Here is a 21,394-nt window from a genome sequence, read left to right on the forward strand (position 1 = left end):
GAGCTGGCGAAAGGTAAACCTATCCACCTTTAGGGATCACAGGACGTCCGGCATCCTCAGTTCCGGGAAGCTTAGGGGACGCGAAGAACTCCCAGATCCATCCAAGCAGCCCCCTTCGGGAGGCCCAAAGCATGAGCATTCCAGTCAGGCCAGCTCTACCCCCACCCCAACGCCGAAGAGACACACACGAACGCGGCAGCACTGGCTGGAAGATTTTGAGTTTTATAGCAAACCGTATTGTACAGACCCGGGGCCCAGGGGCCCAGCCCGGCTGGGACCCCCATTTGCCCCCGCCGGGCTGCCTCCTCCCCCTCCCCAAGCGGTCCCATTATCAAGCCTTTCGCCATACCCAGAACCCCCTCCCCTCCGGCCTTTGGTCCGCCCAGTCCCTCCCCCCACCCTCGCACCTCCCTGTTACCTGAGGTATGTGGATAGATCCCCCCTCCCCTACATGGTACAACCCGGCTGCCCCGGGAGGCCGGGGCTGAGGGGCGGGACCTGGCCCCAACTCCTCCCCCTGCCTCCTCAAACCCCGCCCCCATCCTGGAGGGGGGCAGGGGAGGGCCAAGAGTCTGTTACTAAGTTCCCATGGCAACTAAGAGGGGCCATTTCCAGCCTTAGCACTGGCTTTGGGAGGTGTCCATTGGCTGCTATTTCCATGGCAACCAGGAGTGGCAGTTCCCTGGGCAAATGGGATACAAGTTTCCATGACGATGAAAGAGAGGGAAGAGCCAGGCTGGAGGAGTCCCATCTTTCCCATCATTGGGCTGGCACCCCACCCCCTCCCCCACCCCCGGTCAGGAGGGTGGAGCTGCTCAATACAGTAAAGCATGAGAGAGCCTGGGGGTGGCGCAGTCCAAGCAGGGTGCCCACTGGTCCAGTCTCAGTCTCAGTCCAAGCGGATCAGTCCCCTCACTCTGGCTCCCCCAGGTCCGAGGTTCCCCCGGTTCAAGTAACACTTCAGTACAGATGAATGTTCAAGTATTGTGTGGGGAGGCAGGCAGGGGGCTGGGGTACCCCTCACCACTCCCCTGGGCCGCGCTGAACCCCGCGGGCCCCCACTCCTCGCAATAGCTGCCATTGTCAGTGACGTTCAAGGAGTCAGGGCTTGTGGGGGAAGGAACTGAAATCTGGGGAGGGAGTTAGGAGAGGGGTGTGACCCCCTGAGGGGGTACTACTGCCCCCACACCTGCTCTTTGCCCCCACCCCTCGCTCAGCCCTGGCTTTCCCCTGTTTCCCCGATTCCCCCCCATCTCTGACATGTGGATCCCCAATTACTCCTCTGGTTTCCCTTTTTGGCCCCCCCCCACCCCCCAACTCCAAGTATCTGGTCTTTGTTCCCTGAACCCTTGGTGGTCTGCTTTCTGTCCCCCCTCCCCCAGCCCATCCTCCACCTCCCCCAGCCCCCTGGCTCCCAGTATCCTGTGTGCAGATACCCTTTCCCCGATTTCCCTCCCTCAAACTTGCACCTTACCCCCCTCCCACCATCCCTTTGGCTCAGCAACCCCCAGTACCTCTGACCCACTCCCCCCAGGGGATGGACAATGAAGCAGGTGGAAGGGAGAGGGGATGGGAAGGAGAGACCCCCAGAGATATCAGTGCAGGGGGCAGAAAGGGGGGGAGGCTGGCTCGAGTCCCTGGGCAGGAATCCCAAGTCATGAGGTGGGTAACCTGGCCTCCTGGCAGGGATAAAATGAAGGCCCGAGGTCCAGGCTCCTGATGAGTCCTGGGGGAGGGTGGGGGGGCACCCAACTAGCTGTCCTTGAGAAGTAGCTTCTCCTCTGGGCAGCGGAAGGGGCCAGGGGGCCCAGCGGCTGCCAGCCGGGCACAAGCTTCAGGTGAGAGCTGGCGGCAGGAGCGCAGGTCTAGGCGGCGGAGGCGCGGGCAGCGGCGGAACAGCGGGAGGCAGTGGTCCGTGAGGCGGTGGCAACCTAGGGGTGGGGTAGAGGTAACTGAGACTAGGAAGGTGAGCAGAGGGTGGCCACCGGTCTCGGGGACAAACACACTAGCAGGATGGACAGATTGCTTACCAGCAAGATTGAGGTGCACCAGGGTCTCCCGGAGTGGGGAAGTGGGGGCTGTGAGTAGGTGGACACTGGGATCTCCGACGTGGGCGCAGTGGCTCAGGTCCAGGGCGCTCAGCTGGGGTGCGTGGCGCAGGAGGAGCCGCAGGGAGGCATCTGTCAGCTCCAGGCCCGCCAGGCGCAGCTCTGCTACCCCCTGCAGCCGCCCACGGCTCTCTGTTTGCCCTGGGCAGGCAGGTGAGAGATCAGCACTCCTGGCCGCTCCTGTGCCCAAACCTAGGCATCTAGCCTACCTGTGTCTCCACACCTATTCCTCACCGATCCATAAACTGCTTCCGAGATAAGAGAGCCTCCACCTGCACCACCTGCTCTTCTCCCAAACACCCACACAACCACACAACCTGACCTCATCTAATCTGTTCACTGCTCACATCACCTCCCTAGTGAGACCCTCCATGATTACTCCATTTGACTCGGTAACATTCCACATACTCCTCCCTTTTCCCTGCATTATTTTTTCCCCTTTTCTAACATGTGACATCTTTTTTTCTCTCCTCCCACTAGAATGTAAGTTCCACCAAGGCAAGAGTTTGTGTCTTGTTCTTGCTCTATCCCTAACAATTGGGACATAGGTGCTCAATATATATTCACTCATCCAACAAATGCCATCCCCAATGGAACTGCCATCCCAGGCTCCCCTCCTACTTCCCTCTCCTTCCATTAGTAACATCATCAGCTGAATCCCTTTTTCTCCATTCCCCAGACACCCCTCTGGGGTAACACCACTCCTGCCTGAACTCTTGCCACAGCCTCCTCACCCAGTCTAGTCTCTCCTCTCCTTCCTCGCATCCAAAGAGAGCTGTTCTCAAATACAGGCTCCTCTACCAAAAACCCTGAAGGCACCTCCTTGGTTACAACATTCCAGTTCCTATTAGGTCTCATCCCTGTCTCAGTTCCTAACTCCACGCCTGTGCTCCCAAACACCTGGGCCAAATTCCATAGGTGACCTGCTCTGAGACTCTGCCTGTGGACACCGAAGTTCAATCCTATGCCTGGCTGGTGTCCCAGGCTTTTAGGTCTGAGCTTAGAGGCCTCTTCTTCATCTCCAGGGTAGAAGAACTCATGCCCCTCATCTCTACACCCAAAGCATGTGGCCTGCTTTTCTTTTATTGTATCTACCACATTCCTGCATTACTTTTTTTTTGCTTTTTAAACTAAGTGCCTAGGGTACACTAGCCATCATTAATTGAGCACTCAGTGTGGGCCAGGCACCAGCTAAGGTGGGCTAAGTGGCAGCCTGCCCCAAGGCCAGTGACTCTTCTGCGTCCCCTGGAGGGCTGCCTAGAATGGTTGCTGGCCCTGCCACCAGAATTTAGATAGTAGGGCCTCAGAGTTTCTATTTTATTATTATTATTAAATGTTTTTATTTTTGAGAGAGAGAGTGTGAGTGGAGGAGGGGCAGAGAGAGAAGGGGACAGAGGATCTGAAGTGGGCTCTGTGCTGACAGCAGAGAGCCCGATGCGGGGCTGAAACTCATGAACAGTGAGATCACCACCTAGCCGAAGTCAGACACTTAACCGACTGAGCCACCCAGGCACCCCTAGAGTTTATTTTTCGAACAAGTTTTCTAGTAGTGTTGATGCTGCTGGTCTGGACTGCACTGTAAGAACCACAGCTGTGGGAGACTGTGACTATCACTCCTGCTTACAGATGAGAACTTTGAGGTTAAAATCATTAAGCAATCTGTCGGAAGTCACATGACTCTGAAGTAACAGAGTAGGACAACAGACCACATACCACAACACTATCTGCCTCCCAGGCACTGGCCTAGCCCACAGATAAACTAAATCAGATGTCGCAAATTTATGAAACTAGCCTTCACAAGTGTTTTATGGAGTCTGCACAGTGCTAAAAATTTTCTTCTTTCTTTTTCTTTTAAGTTTATTTATTTTGAGAGAGCAAGAGCAGGGGAGGGGCAAAGAGAGGGGGAGAGAGAATCCCAAGCAGGCTCTGCATGGTCAGCACAGAGCCCAATGCAGGGTTTGAACCCACAAACTGCGAGATCATGACCTAAGCTGAAATCAAGAGTAGGATGCTTAAACAACTGAGCCACCCAGGCGCCCCAGTGCTAAAAATTTTCTTAAATTAATGACTAATGCTACAAAAAGGACATTTCCATAAAGAAATTTAGATAGAGCTTTTCCTTCAAAAATTATAAGATCTGGCACCACTGGGCTATCTTTTTCACCTGAAAATGATTAGCTGGGAGCTGGGTTGCAAGATGCTATTCCCTAAAGTCATTCACCAAGCGCAACCCTTCTGTTATCTGCCAGGCCACCTTTGTGGACACTTGACTTGGCAAACTGGATTCTACCTCGTTTTTTCCTTTAAGGAGTAGAGAGCCTAGAAAGGGGATACACCTACAGATGCCTTCAATCTCGGGCCACAGCTAAAAGCCATCAGGAGGAAGCAGAGGAAAGAGAGGTCACTCCTGGCTTGGGCAGGGGAAGTAGGCATCTACAAGGATTTCACTGAGGTGGCAGCATTTTAGCTGGGCTTTCAAGGATTTAAACATGCAGAGAAGTGAGAGAAGAACACGCCAGGCAGAGAACAGCGGGACGAAAGCAAGGAAATAGAAGAACTTGAAATTTTGCTTCAGGAATGCTACACAGAGCCAGGGAGCCAAGATAAGAAAGGTGGGTGTAGAGGCGCCTGGGTGGCTTAGTCGGTTAAGCGTCCGACTTCAGCTCAGGTCATGATCTCGCAGTTTGTGAGTTCAAGCCCTGTGTCGGGCTCTGTGCTGACGGCTCAGAGCCTGGAGCCTGCTTTGGATTCTGTGTCTCCCCCTCTCTCTGCCCCTTCCCTGCTCATGATCTGTGTCTCTCTGTCTCTCAATAATAAATAAATGTTAAAAAGAAAAAATTTATTAAAAAAAAAAAAAAAAAAAGAAACGTGGGTGTAACAGGTCTTAAGGACCTGGAAGGTTCATCCTTGGAAGCTCCTCAGGTAGTTCAGGCAGGAGGAGCTGGGGTCAGTGTGCCAGCCAAACAGCACTTTCTCACTTCATGGACTAAACAGTTCCCAATGCCCACCCTCACCCCACTTTCCTGATTCAGTCTAATGCTGGTAAGAGTGGGCAACAGGGAAGTTCTCTGGGCTAGCTCTGCCTGTGTGCCTTGCAGTAGTCACTCAGTCCCTCTGGGCCTCTGGTGGCTTGTCCAGATAGTAAGAGACTTCTAGATGTTTGTCTACCCCCTTCCAAGACTGCTGTGAAGGGGAATGGGGTGGGGAGAAAGGTGCTGAAAAGTGAGCTGTGAAAGCAAAGGGCTAGAGTGAGCACAGCCCCTGCCCTCCTGGAGCTTAAGAGAAGAAATGGGTTTTCATCAAATCACAACTATGTAGTGATAGCTGGGAGTGGATGCTCTCAAAGCTCTAAAATTTTTTTTTTTTTTAATGTTTATTTATTTTTGAGAGAGAGAGAGAGAGAGCGCGCACGGGGGAAGGGAGGGAGACACAGAATCCAAAGCAGACTCAGGCTCTGAGTTGTCAGCAAGAGCCTGATGCGGGGCTCAAACTCACAAGCCATGAAAACATGACCTGAGCCGAAGTCAGATGCCCAACCAACTGAGCCACCCAGGGCCCCCCTGCTCTCAAAGCTCTAAAGGAACTCTGATCTTAGTGCACAGTGCGGGGCGGGGTGGGGGGTGGCGCAGATCTTGGAGGGCTTCCAGGAGGAAGTGGCACTTATGCTGAAGCCTGAAGGATGACTAGGTGTTAATTAGACAAAGGAGGATACAGCATTCTAGACAAAGAAGACTGGGCAAAGGTCCTGGGGCTGGAGGGGCTGAAATGCAGGGATAGTATTGTGTCAGTGGGAGCCAGACCATGCCATGCCTTAGCGACAAAGTATTAGTCTTTATCCAGAGAGCCCCAAGGGGCTATGAGAAATAATTTAGAGCACAGGGCAGACATGGACAGATTTGCCCTTCTGGATGGTTCCCCTGGCATCAGTGTGGAGAACAGACTAGCGGGGGCCAGAGAAGCTGTTGTTAGCATCACATCTCCTGGCTAGACAAGGAAGCTCCGGGCCTCAGTGCTCCTAACCCACACCTCTGTTGTGACCAGCCTCTGTTCATCTGACCAGCCTCAGCTCCCAGCACCCCCCTCTGTCAGTATGGGCCTCATGCCCTAAGAAACTGTTTATTCCTGCTTCACACTCCCTGGGACAACCCTGTCCCTTTCAGGACCCAGTTTAAATAGCACCAACTCAGGGAGGAATTCTCTCACTGCTCCCCACCCCTGCCCTGACCATAGCCACTACCATTATCACACCCTAACTTTCCATTTCTGATTCTCTTTCTTCTGCATTACTAGGGTTCCACCAGTGTAGGGAATGGGACCAATTCAGTTTGAGATCTCCAGGGCCCTACACAGGGCCAGGGCCAGATTATGTGTTCAATAACAAAAGCTGACTTTCCCTGGCAGTACCTGGCCTGACTCAGGAGATGATACCACCAGCCCTATGCAACCTTCCAAGTCATTTGGCTCCCTCTTTCTGCTCCATCCTCTCAGGAAAACCCTTATCCTTTTATTACAGGGCAAGGGGGCATAAGGGCCAAATCTACTGCTCAGCCATATATTTACTGGTCCACACATGAATTTTAAAAGAATGTTAGTGACATTCTTTTAGGTGGCTCAGTTGACTGAGCATCGGACTTCACCTCAGCTCATGATCTCAGAGTTTGTGAGTTTGAGCCCTGCATTGGGCCGACGGCTGTCAGCACACAACCCACTTCAGATCCTCTGTTCCCCTCTGCCCCTCCCCTGCTCACACACACACTCTCTCTCTCTCTCTCTCTCAAAAATAAACATTTAAAAATATATAAAATAAGCAAAAGAATGTTAAATTAACTGCCATCATTTAAAATCAAGGATATTTCAGGGCACCTGGATGGCTCAATCAGTTAAGTGCCCAACTCTTAATTTCAGTTCAGGTCATCATGATATCATCATGATATCAGGTCATGACATCACGGTTTGTGGGTTCAAGCCCCAAGTCAGGCTCCCTGCTAACAGCCTGCTTGGGATTCTCCCTCTCTCTCTGTCCTCCTCCCCAAATAAACAGACATTTAAAAAATAAAATAAAATCACGGATATCTCATAGAAAAATCCACTTCTGGCTCTTTGGGCCTGCATTCTTCCCTGGCAATTGCCGCTGCTCCCTTTGGAGGCTCTCCAATAGTGCCCACCACACCCAGTGACTTCACTCATATCTGCCATCAGCCATGCCCCTAGCTTCTTCCAGAATTCTTACATCATCCTCCTGTTTTATACCGTGTTTCATCACATAACCATCTCCCCTCTAGGGGGCTACTTCCTCTTCATCCCTGTTCCCTTACAGCTCCTATCACACGGTGGAACGCACAGCAGATGAACAATGGCCAAGTAAGGCCTTCTAATCAAACTTGTGCTCGTCCTTTCTTCAAATCTTTTAACATCCAGCATGAGTTGGAAGAGGCCTTGGAGGCCTCATACCCACTCCCTCCCCTTGCCCAACCCATTCTGCAAATGAGCCAACAGGGGCCACACCTGGTTTGGTGTCTGGTGGAGGCAGCAGCAGCTCACGCAGCTGGGAGTCTTTAACATCCTCAATCCAGCGAAGGTCCAGGAGCCGCAGGGCCGGCAGTGGGGCTGAGCCCAGGGCAGAGACGGAGAGCCAGGAGCAGCCGGAGAGCACCAGCTCCTGCAGGCCTGGGGGGTTGGAGGGAAGGTCAGGAAGCTGATGCTCCATCCCAGGACCGTCTCCCTCTTCACTCTGTCCTACCTTGCCATCCAACCCTACCTTGCAGTCGGTTCAGAAGCCACATGAGCTGCTTCTTGGAGACACCTGTCCAGCTGAGGTCCAGGGCTCGGGGCTGGCGACGAACCACACCACTGAGCATGGGCGGGGTCAGTGACTTTCGCCGGCTCAGGTCCATTCGAGGCCACAGACGCTTGTCATAGCACCTATCAGCCACAAGAGGGAGACAGAGCTCTCAGCTCTCAGGGAACCCACAAAACTCCCTACTTAAGGGTCCACCACAGACAGCTCTGGCCTGGCTGGCCCACAAAGACAGCAGGGGGTGGCAGGAAGCTCCCCTCCTCAGGACAAGAGCACTGGGTTTGGGGTTCTATTTCATCACCTACTGGCTGTGAGACCCCAAGCAAGTCCATTCCTCTCCCTGAGCCTCAGATGCTCCCTTTATAAAATGAGGATAATGATCCAGACTCAGTCAGCCCCACAGGGCTTCTGTATGTTTTTAGGCATTACAGCTTATAAAGCATTTTAGCAAAGACACAAACACCCTACATGGTGTATTTAATGTAACACCATAGGGATCTGTCAGCAGCCCCTACCCACCCCACCCCCACCCCACCTTGGACTTCTGGAGTTCTCCCTGGCTAAGTTATGATGACTCATGGGAATTTCCCATATCCTTTATTAATCTCTGCCTTTGAGCCACATCTGCCCCATTCTGATGGCCAACTGCCTGAGGCTTGACCTACAACCCTGTTCTCTTTGATCATTGTGTCTCTACAACTAGAATGGAGGTTCTACAAGGGCAGGTCTGGCTTTTCTCCTTTGGTAGGGCCAGTACCCAGCACTGTGCCAGGTGCACCCAGGTGATCTGTTGCACATTTGTTGAATGAAGGAATGGTGCAAAGCCAGTGTGAATTCCCTGAAGCTTCCACCGGGCCTTCCCCCACAACACATTTCATCTCAGCTTTTCATTTATTCACTTAATCAGTGTTTATGGAAGGCCTGGTAGGGCCCAGGATTCAGTTTCAAATCCTGATTTGAATTTGAATTCCTGATCCCAGCATTTCTGAGAGCCTTGACTAGTCCAACATGCAGCAAAACCAGAGAAGGGCTTCCCAAACTTATTTTACCAGGAACCCTTCCAGTGTTCTCCCCAGGTCACCTATAAACACTTTGTGGCACACTAAAGTTCCTTGAGACTTAGTTAGAAAACTCTCTTCCAGTTTTCAGAGGCATGTCAGGAAATTCTCACTGGGCTAGATGGACTGTGTCAGAAGCAGCAGGGGTGGGAAGGGCCCAGGAGGCTGTGTCTTCCCTGCTTCCCACCCCTCATACTGAAGGGCTTTCCCTGCAAGAAGCCCTGAGCTGGGAGAGTGGTTCCCAACTCCGGTTATTTGCTATCCCCTTCTGTGCAGAACATGGATTGATCTTTAAATTGATCCCCACTTCGCACTTAAAGGCAGTATTATTTCACATACATATGTTAACCTTAGAAACATGTACAATAAAAACAGACCAGGGCTATTAAGTTCTAGGCAGGTGTTGCTGTGGCTTTAGGCTACCACCTGAAGACTATTTTTGTTAAACAGGGAGATAAGTATTGAGAAGTGTTAAAGATACAATAGCACCCAATGGAGAGACTTCCTTTTCAAAACTAACAGAAGGATTAAGCCATGCTTTTGTGCCACTTGAAACCGCCAGCGCCCTGTATGACATTTTAGGGAATACTGGGGGCACAGACACTGAAGGCTTCAATCCAAACAACTCCACTCCCGCCTGCTGCTTCCTACCACTTCCCCCCCTCTTCTGGCATTCTAGCCTCTACTTCTCCTGGTTCCTTCCACTCAACCAATAAACATTTGCAAATCTCTCCGATTATAAAACAGAAAAGAAAAAAACCCAACCTATCCTCAACGCAGCTTCTGCCCCTAGGTCCTGCCCTTTTTCTTTTTCTACTCAGTGAAATCCTGCCCACTCCAACCCAGTCTTGAATCTCAGCTCAACTGCCACTATCATCTTGAAGTCCTCCTGGATCTTCCACAGCTGGAAGGGAACCCTTCTCCCTGGAGGCACACACGGGCCCCCCAGTTGTTTCTGTATCCCACTTCACGATAGCCAGGCCAAACGACCTGCCTGCTTATTGACATACAATGCTGCCTGGAGCCAACATAGATTGGTACATGTTGTGCTTCTGCCAGAAATGCCAACCAACCCAGAGCTTTCAACACACAGCTCCAGTGCCTCTTCTCCCAGGAAGTCTCCCAGGACTTTTCTGGGATTGAACTAATTGGTCCCTTTACTCTTGAATGACCAGGACACTGGGTTTAAACCTAAGAACGGCAGCCAACAATCACCGATTGCCCTACTGATCCTAAGCGCCCAGCCTCCACTGGGCTATCAGAAAATGGGGGAAACACGGCCAGTCCATGGTAACTGAAGCAGCAAAGGATATAATAAGGGTCAATGAGAGGACTGGACAAGGAGCCTCCCAGGGAGACAGCCTGATTTGAGACTTTAAGAAGACAGTAGTTATTCTAGTGAGGGGAGGAAAGTGGGTGTTATGTTCCAGATGGGGAAGAACCAGTGTCCAGGCCTAGGACACAGAGAGAAAACAGAGCACCCTGAGAAACTCAGGCAGCAGGAACAAAGGGCAATTCATCAGCTCACCATAATGAGGAAGGTGAGGATGATGTCTATGGTACTAACAACTGTGTTTACTGAGAGTTTACTATGTGCCAGGTACTTGTCTATAGATAAGGCATTTAGCCTCACAACAGCCCTAGGAGGTAAATATTGTTGTTATCATCTCCTTTTTAACAGTTAAGGCAAAGAGATTAAGAAACTTGTTCAAGATCCCAGAGTTACCAAGTGGCAGCAAAGCCAGGCTTTAAACCAAGCCGGTCTGGATTGAGAGCCTGAATTGTGACTGGTTTAAAGCCCGGGGGAAGACCTCAGAGGAGGCCCAGGGGAGACCCACCGTGTCAAGGCGGGCTGGAATGCCAGGCTGGACTGTCATGCCCACAAGAGCCTAGAGGTAAAGTGTGTGAGCTCGATAGGAATTTGAATCCCAGCTCTGCCAGCTCCATGCTTTGAGTCACCCTCTCTGGGCCTCCATTCTCCAAACCATAAGAGAGTAAAGGCGGTACTTCAAAGGTTTGCTGCAAAGATGAAGGCAGACCGTACGGGGGAAGTGTGGGAAATACTTAGTGCCGTCGGTGAGGTACTGTACACGTCCAAACGTCCAACAGAATTGGGGGAGTTTGTTGTGAGGGCAGCAGGGAGCCATGGATACGGTCTTTCTAAGCTGGGGAAGGACGCCTAAGGTGAGAGGCAAGAACTCTTAAGAGGCACCGCATGTGCTCATCTAGGGGCGTCAGGGCTTGATGTGTGAGTTCCCTAACCCGTTCACTTCTTTCTAGACCCCAGCCACCCCGACTGAGTCAGCACCCCATTAAGCCCACCTCCCAAATCTGAAATTCTGGTTCTAAACCTCTGTCTTGCAGAGGCCCTTTGGGGATGCAGATTTACCAGCCCAAACTGGTTCTTCCCTCTCAGCAATCTGGACTCCCTGATGCCACCACTGTCCTCCTACCCACCCATCTCCAGGCCTTTATTCCCAGCCCCCAACTGGTCCTGACCCTGTGTTCTAGTCCCTTCCTTGCCACCCTCTCTGCCCATGTCCTCCAAAGTTCCAACCCTCTTCCCTGTGACTCAACAACTCCACCATACTTCCTCTGGCTGCCCCCTCCCCTCGCTCTTGGTACATTGACTTCGCCTCCCAGTGCCAAAAGATAAAAGCCACCAGACAGGAAAGCCTACAACTTCCTGCTCTCCCACCTACAAATTCCTCTCTAGCTCCACCCTCACTACCTCTTTCCACACACCATCCTGATTTCCTCACTTCCATTCATTCATTCACCCATTCAACAAGTACTATCTTAGGGGCGCCTGGGTGGCTGAGTCGTTTAAGCATGCTACTCTTGATTTCAGCTCAGGTCATGATCTTGCGGTTCATGGGTTTGAGCCCCGCATCCGGCTCTCAGCTCGGAGCCTGGAGCCTGCTTTGGATTCTGTGTCTCCCTCTTTCTCTGTCCCTCCCCCACTCATGCTCTGTCTCTCTCAAAAATAAACATTAAAAAACACCCAAAAAACAAAAAAAACAAGTACTGTCTTAGAACCTACTGTATGCCAGATACCATCTTAGAAACTAGGGACACATAAGAAAACAGATTAAGTCCTTCCCTTGGAGCTGACATCTTTGATTCCATGCAACCTGGCTTTGGTCCCCCCTAACTCTTTGTAGCACAGCCAAGGATACCAAGGCCTCTCATAGCAAATCCAGTTGCCATTTCTGGTTCTTGGTCTCTTACCACCTCTCGCCAACATCCTACACTTTATCATTTACTCCTTCCTCAATCTCTCTTCTTCAGGATACCACCACCATCTCCTCCATGTCTCTGGCTGCTCTTTGTCTAATTCACAAATACTAACATTCCGTCTTCTGTCCTTTCTGGAAGCTGCCACCTATAGGATGAAAACTTCCAAACTTGGATCTTTCTCTCAAACATCAGACCTGTACATCCATCTGCTGTCTCGCTAGCTCCTGACTGGACCACAGAAGTTTTGGGCCAAATATGTCAGAGCTGAGCACTTTGCTTTCCCTGGAACCTGCTCCTCCTCTGGTATTCCTGAGCTTAGGGAACGGCACTGTTGCCCACCCAGAAACTTGTGGGCCAGAAACTCAGCAAAGAGTCACCCTGCTGCTCTCATAGCCATTTAGTCACTGAGTGCAAGCCATTCTGCTTCTTAAAAAGTTCTCAGCCCAAGTGCCTCCTCTCTTGCCAGCATTGGTGGTATAGTGGTGAGCATAGCCGTCTTCCAAGTCCCTCCTCTCTACCCCTCCTGCCCCTACTTCTGTGCCCGGGCCTGACCGAGCCTCCTGACTGGTCCCACTGTACCTCTGCTCCGCCCTACCTTCGACCTTATCAAAAGCCACCATTTTATATAGTGTTTAGTGCCTTTCAGGTAGTGTGCTAAGTGCTTTGCAAGGACCACTTCATTTAATCCCCACAAGGTAAGAGTATGAACCCTAGACTAAAGATGAGAAAACAGGCCATGAAAGGTATCGCTATCCACCCCTGGCCATACATCCAGGAAGTGCGGAAGTCCCAGTGGATGACACCCACGAAGGCCAGACTCCAGGACCCCAGCTAGAAATCACTGTGCAGTCCAGCCTCTCTGCTTCGTCCACTTCTGGTCGCAAGTCTCTCCTTGAGGCAGAAATCAAGTCCTCTTCAATTCTGGATCCCACGTGCCCAGCAGAGTTGGCTTTGAGGAGGCCTCAGCAAAGTGGCCTCAATCACTACACAATCACTACACAAGCTGGGGTGATGATCCCCAGTAATTGCTCTATTTGCTTCTATGTTGCGGGTTGACTGGGAACTCTTCAAGGGCACAGACCTGTGTTCTGAGGATATAAAGTCTGTGCCTCCAGTCAATATTTGCAACTGAGTGAATAATAACGATTACAGTTAAGGCATGGAGTAGTTTCTATTTCCTAGGTAGCATCCTCAATTCGTTAAGTATATTAGCTTACAAAGACACTATGAAGTAAATGCTTTGGTTCTCCTGGCTTCACAGATGGAAGAAAAAACTGTGGCACAGAGAAGTTAAGAAACTTAACTTCTAAATTAAGCCCAGCAGCATCAGCTTATCAGAGAAAGAATACGATGCAACCATAGGCAATTTGCTTCCAGAGCCTGTACTCCCATCTTCTTAGCTCTACAGCCTCCACAGGGACCAGAGGCATGAACTAATGCCCCAGAGTCTAAAGGAAAAGGACTGAAGTTTGAGTTCAGCCACGAACTTGCGCTGTGACTTCAGGTGTCCCTCATTCCTTCACAGGGCTGCTACTACGAGGAACAAGTCAGCCAACAATTTGCCAAGTGCCCAAAACAATGCCTGGTCTACTGTAAGTGCCTGGGAAAGAGCCTGAATGTTCTCATTTAATGAATTATTTCTCGGGCACCTACACTGCCCTTGTCCCATGGTGGGGACATACAGATAAAACAGACAAAGTACCATGCCAACAAGGGACATGAACATGAAAATGAATCATTGAGTGAAAACTGATCAGCAGGCAAAAGACCTCTATGTGCTCTGTAGAGGGAACAGAGTACAGTGGGAGTTTGATGGGGTTGGGGGAGGATTTTGTCAGGGGCAGGATCAAAGAGGAAGACCAGGGGCTTGGGAGGATGACCGACATTTCTGAACAAACAAGGTTGAGAAAGCAGTGGGGAGATGAGGGGAGGATAGGCAAAGGGAGCTGGTGGTGGCTACGGGGCAGAAAGAAATTACCAAGGGAGCCAGGGGTCCCAAGAATGGCTGCCTCTGAGAAGGCAGGGGCCACCTCAGCAAAGACCTTTCTTCTTTGTAAATAGGACCTATAATGAGACTGTCCTCAGAAAAAAGACTGTGTGAAAAACAAGTCAGGTGACGCATGTCCAGCAGTCAGCACTATGCTTGGCACATACTGAACGTTCGTAAACGATAGTTATTAAAAGAAAAGATTCTGGAGCCACAGGGCCTGGGTTCAAATTCCTGGCTCCACTACGTCCCCTCCATGACCTTGACCTCAGCTTCATCTATGAAAGGGAATAATAGTACCCACCTCACAAAGTTGTTATGAGAGTTCAACGAGCTCACAAATGGAAAGCAGCCTGCATACAGCAAATACAAAAGTATCAGACTAAAATGTGCACAGATTACAGACCAGGAGCCAAAGAGATCACAACCTGCTGTTGCAGGTCACACAGCAGTGAGAACCCAGGCCTGTCCAGGTCACTCACCAGCGGCTCCAAGTCCGGCAGACTCGCATGCAAATGCACAGCTCTCGGGGCCCGAGGTGCTGGAAGACACGAAGCCAGGCGGCACGGGGCAGGGGGTGGTCGGATCCAGCAGCCAAAGGCAGCGTGTCGGGCTCAGGGCTTCGAGGCGGGGGCCGTACCACGTGCCTCTCCAGCTGTGGGGGCCGGGGCGGTGGGGCGGGGCCCAGGGGCCAGCTGAGGAGGGGCCCCCCACTGCCAGGGCGCACAGCCCGCCGCCCCCCGCGGTTCTCCTTCTCGCCCGAGCTGCCCCGGGCTGGCCGTCGCCCATTCCGGGCCTCGCCAGGGGCCTCATCCTCACTCAGCGATGTGCCTGAAGAGTCGGAGTCAGAATCCGAGTCTGAGGAGGACGAGGAGGTGTCAGGCACCCGCTCCAGCAGCTGGCACATGCGCTTGAAACGTTCTAGCTTCTCCCTCTGTGGCGATGGGGACGGCACTGCCGGGCCCTCAGCAGAGGCCAAAGGCGGCTTTGGTTTCTGCAAGGAGATAGGGGGAGGCTGTTCTAGGGCCTGGGGTGCACTGTCCCACCTCCCTGCCCCTGAGGAGTCAGCAGGAGATGAGCAGCCCAAGAGACGGTCCCGAGTTCCAGTCGTGGCTATGCCCCCGAACGATGTGAAGCCTCAGCCACACCATGTCCCTCTGGACCTTGGTCTCCTTATCTGTCACATGAAGGCATTGACTCAAAGAATTAGAAGCCCTATGGGTTTCAACAGCTTATGAGTTTCCAAAGGCAGTGAAATATGGAGAACAGTCAGAGATGTAGTTTTGTGTATTGGCTTGGCTATTGAACTCTCTGTGGCCTTTGGAAACCCCTGGCTCATCACCTGCAACACTGAATGCTGGACTAGACGATTCCAAGTATCTGTTCAAGGATGTGAGAGTGACAGAGCGTCTCACGCTAACTCAACATACTCTCACAGTGCTTGCATGGAATGGCAACCTGGGCCACTCTTCTTAGACATGAGGAGACAGGCGCTCTGAGAGACTAAGTGACTAGCCCAGATTACAAAATGACAAATGGCAAAAGCAGGATTTGAACACAATCAGGCAGACCCTTGCATTTGTGTGTCAGGGCAAAGTGACACCTGAAGTTCAGCCTTGCTGTGTGACCCTGGGCAAGTCTTTTAACCTTTCTGGGCCTCCTTTTCCACAACCCTAGGTACATTTCACAGTTCACAAAACTCATTTACTTTCATTAGATGTAAACAGTTCTGTGAGATAGGTGGGTAGGGTAGGCAGTATCATCTCCTTCACACATGAGGAAACCAAGGTTCAGAACAGCTGACAAGTTGCCAAGACCACACAGGGAGTCAGTGGGCAGGGATCTGAACTCAGTTCTTTTTCCCTTTAAGATGTGGAAAGATGATGCAAATGGATCAGATGACACCCCAAGGGTTCTTGGAAAGTTCTGAAGCCTGGCCCCAACCCACCTCTCCCCTTCCACTCTTCCCAGGGGTCCAGATGCCCATTGTGGCCAAATGGGGCAGGGGCAGACAAGGTGAGCAGGAAGGGACAGATCTCTGTCTCCAGGGTGGAGGGTGGGGCAAGGAAAGGTGGGAGGGGGAGGGAGGAGGTCCCCGGCACACCTCCCAGTTCTCGGGAGGGAGCCCAGGGTGGCAGGACGAGAAAGCCTGGCTTGGATTCAGAACCCTGGGGGGCAGAAGGCCGGGGCCGCCTGGGTCCGATCCTCGGAGGAGGCAGGCATCTCCACCCACCTTCTTCAGGTGCCTCTCTCGGCCTCCTTTCACCTACCAGAGTAAGAGGGAAATATGGGGAAAGGGAAAGACCCCATTAGCCCCTCATTGTCCACAAAGCTAAGATCAATGCTCTCTTCTTAAACTACAAATCCCAGAAGCCCCCATCTCAGGAAGAACTCTGAGCATGCTCACCTCCCCAACAGTGTCTTGGCTCACTGAGCATGCTCTCATCTTCTCTTTCTTCCCCCTCAGGCCCTTCCCAGCCCCTCCTTCTTCCTCTGTAGCAGCTAAATTGAGCAGGCTCTCTCCCTCCTACCTGAAGCACCCTGAGCTCCCAAAGCTTCCCTGCCCAGTACCAGTTGCACCTCACCTGTACCTCTCCTCCCCACTGAGCATGCTCCATCCTCCTCCCAATACCTCCTGAACTACATCTCCCAAAAACCCCTTGGGGAACCCACAGAGCACAGCGTCCCAGGCCCACCCTCCCCAACAAGGAACAAGACTACTGCTCCCAGAATCCTTTGTGCTAGACCTAGTGAGCATGCTCCCTGGCTCACCTTTTTCCTTGGGGTGGGGGGCTCATTCCCTGCCTCCCTCTCCTTTCTTTTGGGGGGCCCAGGCACGTCCTCTGGGGGGGGCCCAGCAGGTAGGGGGCCCTTGCGCCTGGGTGGGGGTGGTGGAAGCGGCGGCTCCTCCGTCAGCTTCCATCCACTCCCCAGGCTGGCGCCCTCCTCGCCGTTGTCAGCCCTGCGGCGGCCTGGTCCCTCACCTGAATCCTGGGGAGATGGAAGCTGAGGGTGAGGTTCTATCCAGCTCTCCGACCCACTGCCTACCCAGAGTCCAGCACCCAGCCCAGCCCCTATCCTTACCTTGCTGGTCCGGCCTTCCTGGGTGCATCGAGGGCACTCCCAGCAGTTAGGGATCTCCGCATTGATGACACCCTCAGCCTTCCCCATCTGTAGGCAGAGGGCAGGGAGTGGATGTAGGGTGCCAGTAAACCCAGAGGCAGCATTCCCCAGGGCCATCACCTTCAGACTCCAGGGCCCCCAGGGCCATCACCTTCAGGCAGCCAGGGTGGACGATCTCATTGCAGATTGTACACTCCATGAGGCTCAAACCAAATTTCTCTTCCTCTCCCTCCACTGTGTCCTCCTTCCCAGCCTCCCCACATAAGAGGCACACAGCTGTGTGTGGGAGCACGGGCTGTTGGGGAAGAGAGGGTGTTAGGGACCCTGAAAGCAAGCAACAGGGGAGAAACCCTTCCGTCTGGGGAGCCTGGCCAATGCTGGATGAAATTCAGAACCCACGGGCCAAGAGATCAAATCCTGAATTTGTTCCTTTTTGGCAGTGTAACCTTGAACAAGTGACTTAACCTCCCTATGTCTTTGTTTCTCCATCTGTAAAATGGTGCTAAGCATTTTTCTTCTGTGGGACTATTGGAAGAATGAGATAATGCATGAGAGGCACCGGATACATAGTTGTTATCGCTGTTGGAAATGTTGCAGCTGGAATCAGGGTCTGTGTGTGTGACCCTGAAAATTGTAGCTGGCTTTGCCAAAGAAGAGAAACCATGGGAAATATGACAATACTACCGAGAGAGAGCTGCAGAGGACGTGGCAACAGCTTGGGATGATTCTGAGTTTGCTCAATGGGCAGCCCAAGGGTTGCTCTGGAGCCTACAATGAACCAGGTTTTGGCAAGACTCCTGGGAACACTAAAAAGTCCCATGAGAAAGAGAGCAGCCCTGAGACAACTTGACTTTGGGAAGGGCAGTGGTAACACATAGTCATCTGAGGGACGCTGAAGGTCGGGAGACAGGCCCAAGGAAAAAGTAGGTCGGGAAAGGAGAAACAGGAAAGCGAGGCAAGGGTTTGGGTAAAAAGGGAGAGAAGGGAGTGCTGTGGGGTAAAGCAGCAGCAAAAAGTGGCTGGAAGGAAAAGGAGGTGGTGGTCCTCCAGGAGGGGGCGCAGGATGCAGCTGGCTCCTTAAGGCTGCTGGAGAAGGGCCACATTCTGGAGCCCCAGGAAGCTTAAAGCAAGAAACTCACATTCTCCAGATACCTACTGTGTGCTGGGCCCAGTAGCAGGAACACTCACGTCCATGCCACTGTTTAATCTTTACACTCGGCAAAGAAAACGTTTCACAGAAAAGACACCTTGAGGTTCAAAGTGTTTGTTCAAGGTCAAGCAAAGGGTAAGCCTGGCCTCAACTTCAGGACCACTCTGGCAGGTGAGGAAGAGGCCAAAGAAGGCTAAGACCTATTCACAGGGGCTGGCTCTGGAAGTGGGCCTCTGTACACAAATTCCTCTAGGGAGGGGTACAAGACCAAGGCAGGGTGAGCTCTCTATGGGTCTGTGCTTCTGAAGCTGGGAAAAGCATGAAAGCAGGCACTAGGTTAGATTCTCCTGGGTTTCCTAACATTGCCCCCAGCTTGGAGCGAAAATGGGCCTGGTGGACATTTAAACAACACAGTGAAAAAATTCATGAATAAACAGCAACTCTACAGTACACGCCAGGAAGCAGCCACCCCCAGAAAGGCCCTTGGGCCAGCTGGGGAAGGGTACCCAAAGCCCCAAGGGTGTTTGATGAGGTGGGGTCAGAACTCACGGCAGTGCACTGCCGGAGCAGGCACGACTGCTTCATGCGCCCGGGCCCCCCGAACTTCTTCATGTCTCGGCAGAAGTGGCAGTCCCCGCACTCAGTTCGCACACAGGCCCGGCAGCGGCGGCAGCGGGTTCGGCGTCGGCGCGCTCCGGCCCCCGGCCCCCGGCTGCTCGACGACATTGGGGGCGTCAGCAACGCCGAGGGCTATGGGTAAATGGTGGCAGGTCAGGTGAGACCACTGAGGCCCTGGCCTGAGAAACTCCCGCAGATCCCCCCTTTCCTAGGCAACCAGAGCTTGCCCTCTTACCCAGGGAGAGACAAGGAGGTCATCCCTCCTGCAGGGGAGGTGGGTGGGGGTGGGGGGGGAACAACACTCCCTCCACTCAAGGCCTCTCTCTCCAAAGCAGCTCACCTGGCTCCTCTGGGAGTCTGAGAACTGGCTTTCTGACCTCACTCCTCTTTCCTCTAACACTTCCTCAGTGTCCTCTTGCCTAGCCCAGAGATGAGGAAGGGACTAGGGCCTCTGCACTGACATCCCCACACCAAAGCTCCCTGGAAAGCCAGGGGCTCCTTTTCTGTGGAGTTACCTTAGAGAGGCCCCAACTTTTCCTCTTTTACCCAAATGTAATACACCCCATGCATTCTCCAACCTAAAATTTCCCAGACTTACCTCCAAAATACCCACAGATTCCTGGATAGAAGCTCCAGACCTTTCTTCCTCCCTCCTTTCTCTCTCTCACACACACAACTACCACCCAATCTCTCTTCCTCCAAAACCTATACATTGTCAACACATCCAATGGGATGCTTCCCTCCCCCATCCCTAAAGATTCACTCTGCTGCCCAGGCCTCTGAGACACCCCTCCCCCCAATGCTGCTTCAGAGCTCTTCCTCAGTCCAACATCTCAACTCCTCTGCTCCCCACAGAGCTCCCTCTGCCCCAAGACACCCTCCTCTTGGATCTCTCATGTCAATCTGGGCAATTTCCCAGATTCCCTGGCATTCTAGAATCCACCCTGACATCTCCACAGAACTCAGGATGGGCTCAGTCCTACATGTCTTCCCCCCCAACCCCCAAGCTTCCCAGGCTGCTTTCCATTCCTAATTGTCTAGAATCCCTTGGGCTCCCCTTCCCATGGAAACCAGATCCTCCAAGATCCCATACAGACTCAGCAGGCCTGGAGGGTCTCTTCGTGGCCAGAGTCTTACCCCAGCTTCCCCCTTTCCAGGGACTTCCAGACCCATCCATGGGGGGAAGGGGCCCTCCAGTGCTCCAGGGGAGGGGCCTGGAGGGCGGCGACTGCAGGCAGGGATGGGGGTCTGCAAGGGGAAGCAGGGTCTAGGAAGGAAGGCCAGTTCCCCAGGGTTGAGAGGTAACAGGAAGGAGGGCTGGAGATGAGGAGTTTGGAGCAAAGAGAGGGCGAGGCTGGGGGCGGGGAAGGCAGAGAGAGGCCGGGCTGAGGATGAATGGGAGTGGGAGCTGCCCAGGTCTGGGGGTGAGGAGGAGCCGCATGAACCCACCTCACACGTGTCCCGGGAGCCATCTCTCCCTTCTCGGCAGCTCCCGGCGGGTCGGCGGCCATCGGCGGCGGGGGGGCCGGGCGGCGCGGGGCGCGGAACGCTCAGAACGCCGGGGTCCACGGCCCCCCGAGGGCGCTCGGCCCCTCCCTCCGGCGGAGGCCGGGACGGCGGCGAGTGGAGATGGGGGGCGCCAGGGGCGAGGCCCTCCCACGGGCTGCGGCGCGGCCCTTCCAGGGGGAGGTCCTGCTCTGGGGGGCTCAGTCCCTCAGCCCCCCCAGGCCAACGGGGGCTCCTCGGGCGCAGGGTGCTCAGCTTCTGCCCGGGCCCCACTCAGTCCGGGGTCTGAGTCACAGCTCCCCTCCCCCCACCCCACCTCTCCACAGTGCCCCCGGCCCTTTAACTGGCCCCTTCCCGGCTCCCACTGCCCAGGGGTCCAGGACCAGGCCTGGGCCCCCCCACCGTTTCCGGGGTTCAAGCCCCGCCCACCGCCGGTTCCCGGGGAGGGGGGGGTCCCTGTAACCTGCCCCCCTCCCCTGGGCCCGCCCCTAGACTGCGGCCCCCTGCCCTAGGGCTACGGGGCGAGCGGAGGGGGGTGAAGGAAGCTGCTTCGGCCCCGCCCCCCCAGCCTGCGCGCGCCCCCGCCCTCGCCCCCTCCCCCCAGCGCGCGACCCTCCGGAGATAGGGGTTTAAATAAAATTTGAATAAATCCCCTTCCTTAAGCTGGAAGGTGGAAGGAAAGGATGGAAGGGGGCAGGGAAAGGGGGAGGGGGCAATTGGGGTGCCTCAGCCCCCCTGGTCCCCCAGCCCCGCGCTGCTTCGGCCCGGGGCCCTGGCCGCCTCTCTCATCCCTCCAGAGCTCCTTCC

The 21,394-nt window shown here is 53.5% G+C and overlaps 1 protein-coding gene across 5 annotated transcripts; it reads right to left on the reverse strand.

The window, feature by feature from the left end:
• Nucleotides 1-202: 202 nt before the first annotated feature.
• On the reverse strand, nucleotides 203-20,888 carry FBXL19 (F-box and leucine rich repeat protein 19). 5 transcript variants are annotated; one of them, XM_042921155.1, is made up of 11 exons: nucleotides 20,531-20,888; nucleotides 19,013-19,213; nucleotides 17,465-17,608; nucleotides 17,275-17,361; nucleotides 16,963-17,181; nucleotides 16,424-16,456; nucleotides 14,673-15,184; nucleotides 7,867-8,030; nucleotides 7,614-7,775; nucleotides 2,031-2,249; nucleotides 203-1,931 (listed from the first exon to the last, which is right to left on the reverse strand). In XM_042921155.1, the coding sequence occupies exons 2-11, from the start codon at nucleotides 19,187-19,189 to the stop codon at nucleotides 1,753-1,755; spliced, it is 1,896 nt and encodes a 631-aa protein (XP_042777089.1). In that variant the 5' UTR covers nucleotides 19,190-19,213; nucleotides 20,531-20,888; the 3' UTR covers nucleotides 203-1,752. The 5 variants fall into 5 exon arrangements, with proteins under 5 accessions (XP_042777089.1, XP_042777088.1, XP_042777090.1 ...); XM_042921154.1 differs by having other exon boundaries at nucleotides 16,295-16,456; XM_042921156.1 differs by lacking the exons at nucleotides 16,424-16,456; nucleotides 16,963-17,181.
• Nucleotides 20,889-21,394: the final 506 nt, after the last annotated feature.

Source organism: Panthera leo, chromosome E3, assembly GCF_018350215.1.
Source record: "Panthera leo isolate Ple1 chromosome E3, P.leo_Ple1_pat1.1, whole genome shotgun sequence".
In the NCBI taxonomy this organism is placed as follows: Eukaryota; Metazoa; Chordata; class Mammalia; order Carnivora; family Felidae; genus Panthera; species Panthera leo.